Source organism: Marmota flaviventris, chromosome 2 (genome assembly GCF_047511675.1).
Source record: "Marmota flaviventris isolate mMarFla1 chromosome 2, mMarFla1.hap1, whole genome shotgun sequence".
Lineage (NCBI taxonomy): Eukaryota > Metazoa > Chordata > Mammalia > Rodentia > Sciuridae > Marmota > Marmota flaviventris.
Window position 1 is genome coordinate 169,623,723 of NC_092499.1, and position 17,306 is coordinate 169,641,028.

General features: G+C 36.0%; 1 protein-coding gene across 3 annotated transcripts in view; it reads right to left on the reverse strand.

The window, feature by feature from the left end:
- The window catches only part of Plcb1 (phospholipase C beta 1), a 714,003-nt gene that overhangs the window by 142,200 nt on the left and 554,497 nt on the right, over nucleotides 1–17,306 (reverse strand). For all 3 annotated transcript variants that reach the window (XM_027921686.3, XM_027921696.3, XM_071608751.1), the window contains exons 15-21: nucleotides 14,486–14,553; nucleotides 11,697–11,793; nucleotides 9,317–9,401; nucleotides 7,569–7,693; nucleotides 3,695–3,849; nucleotides 993–1,157; nucleotides 48–147 (exon numbers count right to left, since the gene is read on the reverse strand). In XM_027921686.3, coding sequence (XP_027777487.3) covers nucleotides 48–147; nucleotides 993–1,157; nucleotides 3,695–3,849; nucleotides 7,569–7,693; nucleotides 9,317–9,401; nucleotides 11,697–11,793; nucleotides 14,486–14,553 — 795 coding nt within the window. The remainder of the gene's footprint in view (nucleotides 1–47; nucleotides 148–992; nucleotides 1,158–3,694; nucleotides 3,850–7,568; nucleotides 7,694–9,316; nucleotides 9,402–11,696; nucleotides 11,794–14,485; nucleotides 14,554–17,306) is intronic.

The following is a 17,306-nucleotide window of genomic DNA, read 5'->3' on the forward strand; positions in this document are numbered from 1 at the left end:
ATTTTATTTTATAGTTGGTAAGGAGCTTCTCACCGCATTATCCATACCTGGCCGAATGGCTTGTACTGGCAAGATCCGGTGGCCAATAAATTTCCCTCCTTCTTCATAAACTGCTATCCTCAAACAGGCCAGAGAAGGAAGAACCACCTGAGAGGATAAAAATAAATAAATAAAAAATAATAAAAAATAAAAAAGCACACTGGGTGACAAGAACTGGTTGAAATTCCAAGAAAGAAGTAGGTCCTGGTTTTCCAAAGCCAAGTTGAAGTTTGTACTTAGCTCATTTAGATAAAAAGTTAAACTCTTGTCCCAGAAGTTAAATTTTCAGAAGGAAAGGACATGAGTTAACAATAGTTGGGATCCATTCGTGTTTTGTCACCTCCCTTCCAGCGAGGGATATGTACAAACCAGGCTGTTTTCTTTGCACATGAACATTTTTAATGTGAGAAATGAGAAAAGTTCTCTGTTTGAATACAGCTAATGGTCTTGATATTATGTATTTAGTTTCCTGTTTTCAAAATCCAATTGCTTTGTAAACTTCTGAATTGTCAAATTAACCAGAAGTGATTGTTTATTTTTATTATTATTTTTTTCCCTCAGTAGAAACACATCAAAAACACAATGTTGTGGGCTGGAGTTGTGGCTCAGTGGTACAGTGCTCACCTGGCACATGTGAGGCACTGGGTTCGATCCTCAGCACCACATAAACATAAGTAAATAAAATAAAGGTATGTGTCCAACTACAACTAAAAAAAAAAAAATTTAAAACAAAAACACAGTATTGTGTCAAGAATACAAGGACTCTCTCCCCCGCCTCACTTTTTGGTACTGGGGATTAAACCAAGGGGTGCTTTTACTACATCCCCAGCCCTTTTCCCTTTTTAATTTGAGACAGTGTCTCCCTAAAATGCTGAGATTGACCTCCAACTATCAATCCTCCCATTTCAGCCTCCTGAGTCACTGGGATTACAGAGTGTACCACTGAGACCCACCTTTTTGAACACAATTGGCTCTTCTTCCCAGACAGGATTTACAGCATTCCCTTGGGAAGTCTTGGTCTTGAATGCCTTCCTCCTGGTGTCCACAGGCAAACCAAACATATCCACTTCAACATAAGTCCCAACTTTCTTATCAGAAAGAAACTGACCTGAAATAATCTAGACAACAAACAACAAAAAATACATCTTGAAAAATGAGTAGCAAAGATACAAGATGCATTTTAAAGGGGATACAAATGCTGCTGCTGAATGTTAAATTATAAGCAGAATGAAACAGAAACAAGATTAGCAATATGAATTTCTCTTAAGAAGCTGGTGGAGGAATAATGACCATGGAAAAGCTTAGGAGTCAACCTAAGACAGAATAGTGTAGAAGGAATAAATAAGCAATATCTACCATAAACCATCAAGAGCAGTTGATCATTACCTCTGACCTCACCCAGTTAGCCATCTGCACAATTGCGGGCATTCTTTGCTTAACTAAAGAACTAACCAACATTGTGGGGTTAAAGGAGATTTTAAGGTTACATATTCATAAAATGTCTCCCAAGTCTGCCCCTTTTTCTAACCGAGTTGTCCAAATCTGAGGGATCTATCATTAAGGTTAATGGAGACAAAGAAGATGTGTCTGCTCTATACCAGAAAGAGGAACAGCAGCAGGAGGCAAGAGATAATGGAGCAAAGCTGATACATTTGGATTGTGTTTAGAACACAGTTGCCTGCCAGTCAAGAGCTTTCTGAGCTCAGTCCTTGAAAGGGGTCAGAATTTCCAAGAGTAGGGCTGAGTCAGAGGTCAGACACAATGGTGGAATGGGAATAGTCATCAGAGGCTGCATAAAGTCAAAGTTGGCGACGTGCTGATGAGGTCAGAGATTCTGAACAAGTGAGAGAGAAAGTCATTCAGAAGGCTCTCTGAACTTGTTCTGGGACCATCCATTCTCCCTGAATGTTCTCTCTGGCTCAAGTGCACAGGATCTGCTAGGGATAATCTCTCTGTTCAACCTGAGGTTCCACATGAGAACTACTCAGCAGGCTTTTTTGAGTTTGAAACTTCCAAGTGATGTGAGTCCCACTGGGAATTCAGATGCACCAAGGAGTTTGGATGCTTATGCAGTTTGACCAAAGCAGACGCCTAAAGTAAATTAATGGCATTAAAACACAGTGTTCGTGTCAGCAAAATAGGTGGGTTTATAAATCCATTCTGGAACCTTGAAGATCAAAACAAAGGTATGAGGGACAGATACGAGCTGCATGCAGGTCGAGCTGTACTGTTCAAGATAGGAAGGACTCCACTGCATTGTGGTCTGTCCCAGAGCAATATCTCCTCTGGAGACGGGAGCAGTAGGTTACAAATGCCTGGGCCTCCACTACTTCTTTAACACTCACTTTCCTGCCTCTGTGTCATTATTTTATAATTGCTTGTTCTGTCACAGTAGGATTCTCAAAACAAAATAAAGAAGCAAGAAAACATGAAACAGGATGATTCTATAAACCAGGCAAAAACATTAGTTTGACTCAGTTATAACAAGCATTGACAAGGATTCTAAAAATAGCATTTTATGAGCATGATAGGCTTCTGAGTTTATCTTAATCACACGGGGTGGGAATTTGACATCCTCTGCTGAAAACAATTTCCTAAAATAAATATAATCATGAAGCTCAAGTTGTGCCAACTTCACTCTTGGCTTAAGAGGGTTTGTAATAACTTCAAAAGACAAAATATTTCACTAAAATTTTATTTTAAATCTTTGATATAAAATGAAAGAAGTTTTGGAGGAAAAGGGGGATCGGTTGCTTAGGTTAGATAGAAATTAGTGTAATGTGATAAGGTCTCTTTTTACATCGTCTTCAAATGCCTTGGTTCAAGTCCAATCTGAAAATTGCATTTTGTGCAATGAGAGTCTCCTAGTTCCAGAGTTATTTAGTAAAACATAAAATAAATGATACTTTAAAAGAGCAAACAAAATTCTAGCTTTTGTCTAATAATGAACGACTTACAGAATTCATGTAAAAACTTCTTTATAAAAATAAACTCCTCTTTCATAGTATTAAAAACATTTTCTGACAGCTCAAAAATATCTTCTGTAACATTTATTTCAAAAACTGAAGAAAGTGCTTTTGGAATTATTTTTTGGATCATATATATATATATATATATATATATATATATATATACACACACACATACACACATATATGTGTATATATATATATATATATATATATATATATATATAATAAAGCAACCCTTTAAGATTATTAGTGTGAATTTTAAAAGACCTGCATGATATGGTAGAAATTAAAAACCCATGCTAACCTGAAAGCTTGTGTTCAATATTTAATAACTTAGTGGATTTTTTCCCCTTTAATTTTGCTCAGGAACTAGTAAGAACTAGTGGGGGCAGGGAAACACCTGAACTCTTCCATCTGGGTCACTAATTTTCATGTAAATTTCATGGGATATTTACATCAAAAGAGCATTGGCCATGGTGGGTCTCACTAGTTCATTTGATTGGACCCTAATAAGATTCATGTGTCCTGTGAAAATTTCTCATGAAAATTTGATACTTAAAAGGAAAAACCTATAGAAAGGAAGTAGAGCATTTACTAGATATTAAATATTTAATGACTAAACAACTTCTTTATGCAAAATAGATAATATTTAAGACCTTTGTTAGGGACAAGGGTGTCCATACCTTTACAGATAAAGTGTTGGCCACTATCCCATCAACGATGCCTTCCGTAAACGGATCAAAATGCTTGTCCGGCCTCCTCATGAACTCTGGCTTCAACCTGTAGCCACTCTTCCCATTGTATTCATACATGCCCATGTTGATTTGCATTGCCAGGTCTAAATAATCAAAAATACAAAACTCACTGTGAAAGTATTTATGTTTGCAATGAGAAAGTAAGACAGGGAACTAAGATTTATTATAGCACACTTTGGTAACTGTTCTCTTTAACCAAAGAAATAGTTATTAATTGTGAAAATGAGGATAACAATGTATGGAAAAAAATCCAGCTGTAATCTCCAGACCCAGAGAAAATACTATCAACAGATTGGTTTATAATCTTTTTTTTCTACTTTAAATGTATTTTTATTACAACATGTCAATTCCATTTAATATTTCTCTGCTTTAATTGTTTTAATTTTTATTTTTTATTAGTTGCTTGAGACAATACAATGATCTTGACATATCATACATTTGATTCAAATGGGGTATGAATTCTCATTTTTCCACATGTACAGATTGCAGGATCACATTGGTTTTACAGCCATGTTTATACATACAGCAATACTAGTGTCTGTTGTATTCTGCTGCCCTCCCTATCCCCCCTTCCCCTGCCCTCCATCACCTCTCTCTACCCATCTACTGTGACACATTTCTCTCTCTCTTTTTTTTCCTTCCCCCTCACACCAACATATATGTATTTTGTATAATGGTGAGGGTCTCCTTTCATCTTCCATGCAATTCCCCTTCTCCCTCCCATTCCCTCCCACCTCTCTTCCCTGTTTAGTGGTAATCTTCTTCTCATGCTCTTCCTCCCTACTCTTGTTTTGAGTCACCTCCCTTATATCAGAGAAGACATTCAGCATTTGTTTTTTAGGGATTGGCTAATTTAGCATAATCTGCTCTAATGCCATCCATTTCCCTGCAAATGCCATGATTTTGTTATTTTTTAGTGCTGACTAATAATATTCCATTGTGTATAAATGCCACATTTTTTTTTTTAATCCATTCATCTGTTGAAGGGCATCTAGGTTGGTTCCACAGTCTAGCTATTGTGAATTGTGCTGCTATGAACATTGATGTAGCTGTGTCCCTGTAGTATGCTCTTTTTAGGTCTTTTGGGTATAGTCCAAGAAGGAGAATAGCTGGGTCAAATAGTGGTTCCATTCCCAGCTTTCCAAGGAATCTCTATACTGCCCTCCAAATTGGCTGCACCAATTTGCAGCCCCACCAGCAATGTATGAGTGTACCTTTAATTGTGATAGCTATATAAATTCCTTAGAGTAGATATTTTGGGCACGTTTATATTTCTTCTAATTTTCACCATTACATATAATATTTTGATGAACATCACTGTGGTAAAATCTTTGAATACTTATGATTTTTCTAGGAGTAGAATTTCTGGACAAAAGATGTGCACATTGGAAAAGTTTTTCTGATAATTTTGCTAAAATGCCCTTCTGAGAGCTTAGACTAATTTATACTCCCCTAAGACCAATTTTTGATGCTGGAATTATATATATATATCTTCACTGACAGGGGATGTTATAATGCTTTGTTTTTTAATTTATAGGAAAAATTTCCTTTTTAAAGTTTTCATTTCTATTATTAACTTATAACCAACATCTGATTATACATCGACTCTTTTCCAGTAGATAAAGGTCACTGATCAAAGTTTTCCTAAGATTCAATCAGTACCATCAAATAAACATTCACACTTACTGCAGTTGCTGGTGAAAAAAACAAAAACAAAAAAGTTGGAAGGCCAGAACTGTACCTCAGTGGTAGAGAACTTGCCTAACATGCATAAGACCCCCTAGTTCTACAAATATCATAAAATAATAAAGTCATAGGAATCTGGGAAGCTGTCACTGGTTGGTATTATCTGAGTCATGATTCATTTCTACAGATGTGGACAATAATGAGGGCATGATGGAATTATTTCAAAGCTCTGTGTAACAAATCATTATTAAAGCAGGGAAAATAAGTGAAAATTTATCTCTCATTTTATTAAACTTCTATAATTATGATACAAAAATCAGACAAAGTACTGAGGGAGAGAGAGAAATAATAGGCCTATCATATTTGAAAAAAAAAAAAATTAACTCCAAAAGCCTAAGGAATTACATTGGCCAGTCATATGGTCTAATAAATAAAATACAAGAAGCAATTAGAGTTTATCTTAGGAACAAAAGAATAATTACATGTTGGGAGACCTATTAAAAGAATTGCTTATATTAATGAATATATGATCATATCAATTGTTGGCCAAGAGAAATACATTAGTATTTAACATAAATTCCTAAACTACTGTTGGTCAATTAGGACACGTGTATACTTCTTTAGGATTTTAAAGACTATTTGTCACAAAATCATAACCCATATCATATTCGATAGCATAACTACATTAAAAGTCCTCCAAGTATCAGGATGAAGAAGAAGATGCCCACTCCCAATGTTATCATTTAATATTATCTAGAATGATCAGCCTAAAGCAATAAGGAGTAGAGGAAATTAGATGTGATTAAATTGCTGTGTTTGTGCGTCTGAGAAGACAAATTTATTGCCCAAAATAGGCTATTTTAAAAGCTTAGGAAAATGATCACTTATAAAATATATATAAAATAAGCATACAAATATCAATAACTAGGAATAATATGTTAAAATGCAATTTTAAAAAAAGGAGAAAGATTTCATCTAAAGGAACTAGACCTCTAATGAGGGCTAGCAATTTTACTGAGGGTGTTAATATAAGATTTTTAAAAATGAAGAGTGAAACATTCTTTTTGTGAGAGGAAAACATAAAATTAAAAATATCAGTTTTCTTCAGATGAATTTATAACTTTAGATTTTAATAGAAATCTTTTCAATGGTCAGAAGGAAACATGATTTAATTAAACCAAATTCATTTAGAAAAGTAATTCCACTGGCAATACCAAGAGAAGAAATAAAAATTAATAGCAATGACAAATTGTCACTTCCAGGTAGTAAGCCATGTCCTTTAACATAATAAAAAATGAATTATTGCATCTGGGAAGGCAGACAAATTTGTTAATAGAAAAGCTATAAAGTGAAAAAATGGATTCAAATTTTTTAAAAAAAAAGGTCACATTGATTGCTTAATTCCAATTCAGTGGGGTAATTCTTTTTTTTTTAGATATTTTTATTGAAGGACTATAATTATAGATAATAGTAGGATTTATTTTGATACATTCATACATCTGCATGACATAATGTGTTCAAGTTCCTGCTCTAGTACCTCCCCCTGATCTTCCTCTACTCTACAAGTCTCCGTGTATTTTCATGAGATATTTTCTTTTTTTCCTGTTTCCTCTCTAGTTTCCACATGAGAGAAAACATATGACCTTTGACTTTCCGAGTCTAGCTTATTTCATTCAATAAGATGTTCTCTGGTTCCATTCATTTTCCTGCAAAAGTCATAATTTCATTCTTCTTTATGGCTGAGTAACCCTCCATGGTGTATGTGTATCACATTTTCTTTATCCTGGTAATGGACACATAGGCTGGTTCCATAGTTTGGCTATTGTGAATTGTGCAGCTATACACATGGATATGCATGTATCCCTATGGTGTGCTGTGTCTTTAGTTCTTTTGGATAAATGCCAAGGAGTGGTATAGCTGGGTCACATGGTGGTTTCCTTCCTAGATTTTGGAGGAAACTCCATACTGATTTTACTAATTTACAATCCCACCCTCAGTGTAGAAGTGTTCCTTTTCTCCATATCCTTGCCAGCTTTTATTAATATTTGTATTCTTGGATATTTGAAATGTGACTTTGAAACAGAACATTTGGATGAGAATGAGCTGTGCTACTTACCCACGGTCTGGAAGTTAAGGGCCACCATCTGACAGCCTGCATTCCAGAAGAGCTGGGGCATGTAGTTGGATGAGTCCACACGTGTTCCTTTTGGATATATTCTGCTCAGCTGCATTTTGTTATATCTGGACCATCATGTTAAGTAGTGAATACAGTAATGAAAACAATGAGTTGGGCTGGGGTTGTAGCTCAGTGGTTAGAGCCCTTGCCTCACAGGGGTGAGGCACTGGGTTTGATCATCAGCACCACATAAAAATAAATAAATAAATACTAAAGATATTTTTTAAAAATAATAAAAAAACAAAACAACAAGAACAACAACAAAACACAATGAGTCCATGGTATGAACTGTGAGGCGAATATGTGCCTTTCTCTATTGGGGAAATGAAATGAACACTGATGATCACACTGGGTTAGTGGGTAAACCGTGCAGAAAGCTTTCTCAATGAACAGAACAAGTGTGCTTTTACAAACTCATCATCACCTTTACAGAGCCTGGTGGGTGAAAACCAATGAGGTGGCAAAAATGTCTGAGCCAAAGTCAATGTGATTTCGTGGAAGTTGTTAAGGATAATCTTAATGATTAAGGACGCGGCAGGAAGCTGTGTTGTGTTAAGTCATGTGAGAAGATGGTATTGTGTTTGGCAGAAGCAGATAATACGAACTGCACAGCTATTTTTGAAATGCTCTCTGCTCCTTTTCTTAACCTTCCCTGGGAATGCTGTTTGCCAAGAGTGAGGTCCTCTTTATGATTGATAATGAGGTAAATATAGCACAGAGGTTTCTGACCTTGCTTAATATTGTGGTTCAGTTTCCGTGCTGAGAACTGTGTAGTTGTTAAACAATACACTATCTTGAAAACACAACTGACTAGTTCCAATGACCCAGTGGGGTGGAGGTTAGCTAAAGTTGTGAGCCAGGCAAAATGGGCTGGAATCTTAATTTAGGGACCTGCTAGCACTGTGATCTTGGGTGGGAAAGCTATTTCACTTTTCAGTGTTGTAGTTTCCTCATCTCTAAAGCAGACTTAAAATTCCTACATCACAGGATGTTTGTGAGAATAAAATGGGATAAAAACCTATAATGAAAGATCTATTTCAAAGTCAATAGTGAATACTAATGGTAGTGATTTTTATAGTGTGACCTTACTTGTGGAGTCTACATTTCTTTCCCCTCCTCTTTGATGAGTTATAAAGGTAACTTTTATTCTAGGAATTGCTTCATGAAATTGAGTTCTTGGAGATAGTTGTTAGCATTGACTTTATGCAAAAATGATTAAAAATCCAGTTTTTATTTTGGTTCATGGATAATGATAAAAATTGTATGATGCTGGGTGCAGTGGAGCATGCCTTCAATCCCAGCAACTAGGAAGGCATCACAAGTTCAAGGCCAGCCTTGGACACTTAGCAAGATCCTGTCTTAAAATAAACATTTTAGAAAAGGCTAATCCAAATAGCAACTCATAAAGCTAGAAGATTATTTCTGTCTAGAGATGAAGAAAAGCAGGATTCACCAAATTGCCACACAACCTTGTGTGGCAACCTTGTAAACTGGGCTTCTCTTACTCCAAAGCCAGTTCTCTGCTACATCTTCCAGGGTACCCTGCTCAGCATTGTATATGAGCCCTGAGACCATTTCACTCCCAAGTTATGAAATAAGCCATTTTATGCATCTTTGAGCAAAGAAACAAACAGCGTATGACCTCAGAGTGGTGTTAATTCCGCAGACATTCGTCAAATCAAGGATACTCCACAAATTCCACCGGAGACTTCGTAAGTTGTTCGAGTCCTTTGGTTTCCACAAAGGAAGACATTTCAAAACTCTTGTTTCTTTCTGAGTTCAACAACAAAAAAGGAGGTTAGAAATAAAATTCAATGTTATAAATTACAATATCCTTAAAGAGGTAGGTAAATGTTCAGTGACGTGGAAGGCCATGAATTCTCAACCTAACTTTCATATTCAATGTTTTTCAGTGAACTATTTGCCAGTAATAAAAGTTGAGTCTTGCCAGTCCTCTTTTCTCTTTATGAACTAGGTGAGGTATACAATTATGGTTGTACAATTTAAGGGCATGAATGAGTTTTAGATGAGTATAGGGTGGCAATGAAAAGTGTTTGGTCAAAAGAGCAGTGACCCTGACCGTTTGCTCTAAATTCATTCAGACTGGCTCCTTGGGGCCATTGTTGACGATGACAAAATATACCAAAATATACCATTGAAAGGTTCCTGTTAGCACTGACTGTCTCATTCTGACCCACAATATCACCTGCTCTTGACCTTGGAACTACTAATGTGACATCAGAATTATGGTATTTCAAAGCAGAAAGATCCTTGGAGATTTTCTAGTCTTTTGGCCTTATTGTCAGATTAGGTAACAAAGACCAGAGAGGTGAATGTGCTGAAGATCTCAATATCCTTGAACACGAGAGAGTTATGAAAACAGGTTCAAGGTGAAATTCAAGGCTCCAGTTTGATGGAGAGGAATAAAACTAAGTTATCTCAGTTCAGAAAGACTTGAGAGTCAATTTCTCCACTGTCTACCCAACTCAAATCAACGGTTATATACGGGACTCAGACAAGAGTGGTGATATGGCTCAAAGCTTTTAAAGCTGAGTGACTTTTGATGACTTTTCCCTCTCTGACACCCCTTCTTAAAATAAAACCTCTTTCTTCTTCCAAAGTCACATTCAGTCTCCTTCCTTATCCATCCCCCTGACTTTTCCAATTTATCCATAGGAAAATCTTGGCTTCTCTTATTTTGGTCCATCATAAAATCTAGTTCCATAAGGCTAATTATCTGAAGGATGGCTATTAAATAAAATCAAGTCAACATGACCAGTACTTTGTAAATTATGTTTGCCATTCTTTTTCTTTCAAGGTGACGAAGTGATATGAAACACAAGGAGAAAAGCACGAGTCTTGTTCATCTGATGCTGTCATTAGCTGGTTCTGAAGAATTCAATGCATCTGCTCCATGTCACACTAGCTCCTTATTAGAAGGTCCTAACTAATGAATTAGGAAAATTCATTTTGCAGCCAATGAAAGTTGCAGTCATATAAATATAGCTAGGATGCTTCAAATTTAACAACTTGTAAAAAATATCAGTAATTATATGGCATCAGAAAATGTTATAATGTCTCTGTATAGACTGTATTAAAGTCAAAATCTTTGGTGTAGATCTCTAGACACCAGATGGCAGTAAGACTCTCAGGGCAAAAATTATACAAATATAAATTTGTTAAAAGACTCTTGGATTTTGACACATCTATACAGCGGCCCTTTCTAAGGGGCTACAGTGTTCAAGCAAAATTTCAGTTCCATATAAGCAGCTAGCAAGGCCCAAGAGTTCTCTGAAATTTATGGAGTCTTTATGCAAATACGAGGAGCATTTTCATAAAAGGGCTTTCTATCTAGTTAGAAAAAAAAAAGATGACTTTTTTTCTTTGCATTCACTACAGATGTGTAGTTGGAAGAAGAGAAAACACAAAGTGATGTGAAGTTAGTTCTATATTCTTTTAAATATATAGACTGTGCTGGACAGAGGGAATCTGAGTGAATGGGTTCTATTTTGAGTTACCAGAGTTGTTCAAGTCCTTCCTACTTCCCTCCTAGGGAGTGGGTAGCTAGTTTATTCAAAACTGTCTCCTATACAATGGATGGATCCCACTGTGTTGTTGCAAACCAAAATCAAAGGTAAAACTCTCAATTAAGCTGCCTGTTGAACTAGCAGCTTTTGGAGAACCAAGTATGGACTGTAACCCTGTTAAATATTCAGGGGAACATTATAGAATACTGTATCATAATAGTTTTTTTAAATATATATATATATATATATAAATGCACAGGGCTCTAGCTGTAGCTCAGTGATAGAGTGCTTACCTAGCATGTCTGGGTCCCTAGGTTCCAACCCTAACACTATTATATATATATATATCACACACGTGCATGAACACACACACAGTTTTCGGTATATGGAAAGGTAGAAAGATACTCAATTCATGCTTATAGTCACATCTTCACCAGCCCAGATGATCTCTGTTAAGGCATCATTGTTGATCTAGTGACCTCGTGTTTAAAATATATTCATTTTATGCTACAGGAAGGATTATAATCCAGGAAAAACTTACTTTTTGAAATTTCAAATGACTCAAACTTGACTGGCTGGATATAGTTCACCAGGTTAGACATCTCCTCCGTGGCCATGGCTTCACTCCCAGCAGTCCCCTGGAAGAAAAAGCAGGAATGAGAAATAAGCAACAATTCCAGAGTTGGCATTATATAATCAAGGGTTATTTTCTCAGGAAAATGGTCAGGTGACTCAAACCAGCATTAAGTCATCCCTCCTCTTTCGAAAATAATTCTTGCCAGTCAAAATTCATTATAGAAGAAAGAAAAGGCAAGGGAGAATGAGCAGTCCTGATCCAATATGCCTGGGTCCAGACGCGTTTTGGATTTGGGGGGATTTTGCTATACTGCATATATTTAATAAGAGATCTTGGGGAGGCGACCCATTTCTAAACGTGGAATTCATTTATGTTTCACATGCACTGGATACACATACCCTAACGCTAATTTTTTTTCTTTTCTTTTTTTTTTTTAGTGCTGGGATCAAACCCAGGGCCTCTTGCATGCTCCCATAACTCAGCTACATCTTTAGTCCTGTTCAATATTATAAATAATTTTCCATGTGAAATAAAGTCTCGTGGGGTGGAAGCTTCCACCTTTGCATTCATACATGTGGAATCATGCCTGCATTCAAAGAGTTTTGGATTTTTGGAGCATTTCAGGTTTTGGATTTTCAGATGAGGGAGGGATGCTCAGCCTGAGGGAGGGGAGGCCCTGTTGTGCTGGATGGCTTGTGGTCTGGGCAACAGCATCTCCCCAGAGGGATGTGGGATCTCAGCCTCCTCTGAGGGTCTTGGGAATCACAGTGTGCAGGTAAACAAGGTGATGTGAATGCACATTAAAGTTTGAAAAGCAAGGACACCTTTGATAGAAGATGGTATCTAAGGTGAGTAAATCAAGAACTCACTGTACAGTAAGAAAAATGTTATGTAAGTGACTCCCAGATGAACTAAAATTGTTAATAATAATATGAAAAATACTTTCTTGTGGAAGTGAGTCGGGGTGGGCCAACAGCTTCTGCTTTCCTTCATTAATCTTTCTGACTCCCTCCTTCTTAGTTCCCCAAGTGCCTAATAGATAAGGAATATAGCATGGTGTAGAATTAATAGCTTAGGATCTAAGACCAGATGGTTGATTTTAAATCCCAAGAACACTAGTATGAAGCTATTCCATCTTGGACAAGTTACTCAACTGCTCTGTACCTCAGTTTACTTATTTGTAAAATAGGATAAAACCAGTCCCTATTGTACATAGGATTTTTGTAATTATTAACAAGTTAATTTATGTTAACGAGCTCAGAACAGAGCTTGGCACACAGTAAAATATCATGTTACTTTAGCTATTATTGGCTATTGTCCATTCTTTGATATAGATTTTAATAAAGAAGAAAATCAGTATTGGAATATTAGCACAAGACAGGCCTCTATTAACTGATCTAATATTTTCTCCTATTTCTAGAAGATAAAATGTAGAGAGACAAGGCTTCTTTTGAAAAGGTCAGTTGAAACATTTAGGTTAAATGTTCATTGGGCAATATTCATTTGCAAATGCACAGTTTTTAAATGATTCAGAAGTACTGAAAAAGATAAATACACAATTTAAATTATTTTCAGGCAGATATATTTTACCGGGCATTGTAACAGTTCCTCTCAAAAATTAAGTTGAAATTTTGTTGGGTAACATAACAAAGCAGATATTTAGACTAAGCTGGGGGTGGGGGTGGTGATGCATGGGATGAACATTAGAGCCCACAAGTTTGGGAACAGCTTGGGCAACATAGTGAGATCTGTCTCAAAAAAAATATTAGATTTTATTAATGGAAATTATTATAAGAGAAAGAACACCAAGTAAGAACAATTACTTGTTATTTATTTTTAAATAAACTCTAAAGATGCAACTACTAAGACAGAGACCCTCTAACACATCTTAAAGAAGATTCACTGCAGACCTTTTTCCCAAAGCTTATGTCATAACAAAATTCTAACATTCTAATTGATCTGTCTCTGAATTGCCTCTAGGATCGATGTAATTAATATTTCTGAGCTGATGATGTTACTTGGGATGTTTAAGCTTATATCAACAGATATCTCTAGTGGTTCCAAAATCACCACAATGAAATTAATGCTACATTTCTGAATATTCCTCCAAGCCCCATAACTTCTCTGGACTTGGAACAGTTTGACAACACATTTAGTAACCTCAAAAATTTAAGCCGGCTGTTGGATGTCATGCATTTATTCTTTCTGCCACTAGATGGCAGAAGGTGACTATGAAATATATCCAGGAGCCTACACCTGGCCTGCCAAGTGGGAGAACCCAGTCTTTTTTTTTTTTTTTTTTAATTTTTATTGTTGGTTGTTCAAAACATTACATAGTTCTTGATATATCATATTTCACACTTTGATTCAAGTGGGTTATGAACTCCCATTTTTACCCCGTATACAGATTGCAGAATCACATCAGTTACACATCCATTGATTTACATATTGCCATACTAGTGTCTGTTGTATTCTGCTGCCTTTCCTATCCTCTACTATCCTCCCTCCCCTCCCCTCCCCTCCCCTCTTCTCTCTCTACCCCCTCTACTGTCATTCATTTCTCCCCCTTGTATTTTTTTCCCTTTCCCCTCACTTCCTCTTGTATGTAATTTTGTATAACCCTGAGGGTCTCCTTCCATTTCCATGCAATTTCCCTTCTCTCTCCCTTTCCCTCCCACCTCTCATCCCTGTTTAATGTTAATCTTCTTCTTATGCTCTTCGTCCCTACTCTGGAGAACCCAGTCTTTACCCACCTCATCCATTGAAGATTTTTTACAGTCATCATCATCGTCATCATCATCACTTTCGGTCTCAGCTTCCCCTGTCAAATTTTAATAACAGATCGTGACGTCAACATTCGCAAGTTCAAAGCACTTGTCAACAAATGTACTAACAAAAATTGATTAGAGGGCTTCCTTGGAAATTGGCTTCTTGGTTTCTTTTTATTTTTGTTGTTGTTATTGTTGTTGTTGTTAATCATTATTATTTTAGGAATTTAAATTTTATTAGTTACAGAGAATTATCCTGACATTTTGAATATAGATTTTTTTCTCTAAATTTTATTTGGGAATAAAATACCCTTTAAATTTCCAAGCTCTATAAAAATTGAATCTCAACATTTTTTTCTTTTTTAAATATGGCATCATATACAGTTTTCCTTCTTAAACACATGTTTCCTATTTTGGGGTATACATTCTCTCTCAGGGATGTTAGACTCTATGACCCTAATATAGATAAATTATCCCCTTTTTATTTGTCTCTACTTTTCTAAGCCTTTGATGGAAGGTTTGACCAGTACATGGTTTAGTGACCTTGTGTCAACCTTCTCCAAGGATGCAGGGGACCTCACAGATGGCAAAGAAGGATTTATGAACCAGGGCAGGAACTGTGGGGTGACGGTAGCACACATGAAAACCAAAAAGTACCCACCACACTCTAGAATTTGTCTGCAAAGCTTCTCTAATAGCTGTATTTTCATAGAAAAAACGCATATATCTTAGAAAATGGTGACGTTCTGTTTCAAAGGGCAGGATAAAATTGGTGAACACTACAAAATCATTCTGATTGAAAGTCAAATCCAGACCTAATTCAATGTCATATTTAGCTAATATAAAAGGTCATGTCAGTGTATTTGCCCCCCTGAAGATTTAAAAGTCTTTTTCAAGGTAAAATATGCATACTTGTTTGAAACATGACATTATTCTATATCTACTGGATTCAGTCATGCTCAGTAATATCATTTGTGTAAAAATATTTCTAAGTTAAAAGTCAAGAAGGTATAGTTCTAAATCCATTCAACTACTTCTTTTAGAGCTCACAGAATGCAATGGCAAAATTATGTCAGTAGATGGCAGTATGAGCTCAATAATGGGGCAACCTGCATTGCCAAGTACCTTTCCTACTCCAGCCTTTTGAAAGTTACGGGCCCTACTCAATCTATGTAAATGCCACAATGCCCACAGCAGTGACCTCCAAAAAGCTCATAAATTTTTCCCTTAGTTGAGGAATTTCAATCAATTACTGAAGATAGCAGTGAGGAAAGTATTCATTAAATATCTGTAAAAGGGAAAGACTTCTGGTACCAACAAGGGTTATTTATGGCTTAATTCTTAAAGCCTTATAAAACCACTTTATGACGCCAATATTGTGTTAATAAGGTGAATTGATTACACTTTGCAAAGAAAATGTATCCTTTTATATTAGAAACAGGTTCTTTTAGGAGATTACCATTTAAATGTTTTTTTATATTCAAGTTTGGCCCCCAACTTGTTCTTATTACTACTTTTTTTTTTTTAATTAGAGAGGGGATTCTTTTAATCAAGCAAACTGAAAAGATGTTTGGCAGAATCTTTTACAAAATGTTTCATGGGACACAATAATACACCAGTCACTGCAAGTACCCAATCAGGTCATTCTTTTGTTTCTGTGGGAAATAATTTGTTTCTCTCTTCTATAAGAGAAAGGACTTGGTTTTTCCTTCACAAGTTTTTAAAACTTATTTACTTGTATTTATGTTTTAAATTGATACATAGCAATTGTACGTATTTATGGGGTTCCCTGATAAGTCTTTGGAGAGGCCTCAGAGGAATCTTATTAAACTATATTGATCTTAGTTCTCTAAGACAAGTTTCCTGGCAGAGGGCAGACTCCTAAAAGTGCTCTGGCTAACACAGTCTGTGATAAGTAAATTAGTCTTGAAATAAGATCTATTTCATGTTTTTCAAGTAACTTGAGTTCCCAATACTCTGAACATCTACAAACCAAATGGCAAATTAGCAGTAGTCTTTTATGCAGGGGCCTACCTACCTATTAACATGTCCAAAAATTTCCATTGAAATAAATAATGATTGCACAACAGACCAGGGACTAGCTTAGGAAATCTACCGAATTACTAACAGATTGCTGCTCTTACTCTGTATTAAGCAATAATGTTCACGGCCTGTAAAAATCGTTACTTGTGTAATGCATCTAGTTAATAAGAGGAGGAGAGAGAACTGGTAGTAGGAAATGCAGATGGTTTAAAAAAAAAAAAAAAAACTAAGCACCCACATGCAGAGGAAGACACAGCTTGCTTGCTAGCATTCAAGAGACAAAGGTATTTTAGGAAATAGGCAGCCTCTAAAGACAATCATTTCAAAACTTCAAAAAGAACATTTTTATTGAGAATAAAGGTTATTTTTGTAAAACAAATCAGAATTGTGCAATAATGTTTGAAACACACATGCAAGAGCTCCAAAACAAAAACCCTTTCAAAGAATTATATCATGTCGGCTGATAAGGATATTCATCTAAACAATACAAGGCATTGGCAATTAAGACAGGAAAATATGAGAAAAGATAAGTCAGAGTCTTGACCAACCTTTTTTTTCCTCCTTGATTGCCCTGGAGTTGATATTTTAATGTTCACATTGTTTTCTAATCTCTTAATTAATGTGTGATAGGAACATAGAAAAGTGCCCATACTGTATGTGTGCAGTGCAATGAATTTTCACCAAATAAAGATGTCTGAGTAACAAGTATCCAGACCAAGAAAATACCACCCAGCCTCCAGAGGCCGCCTGGGCTCACTTCCAG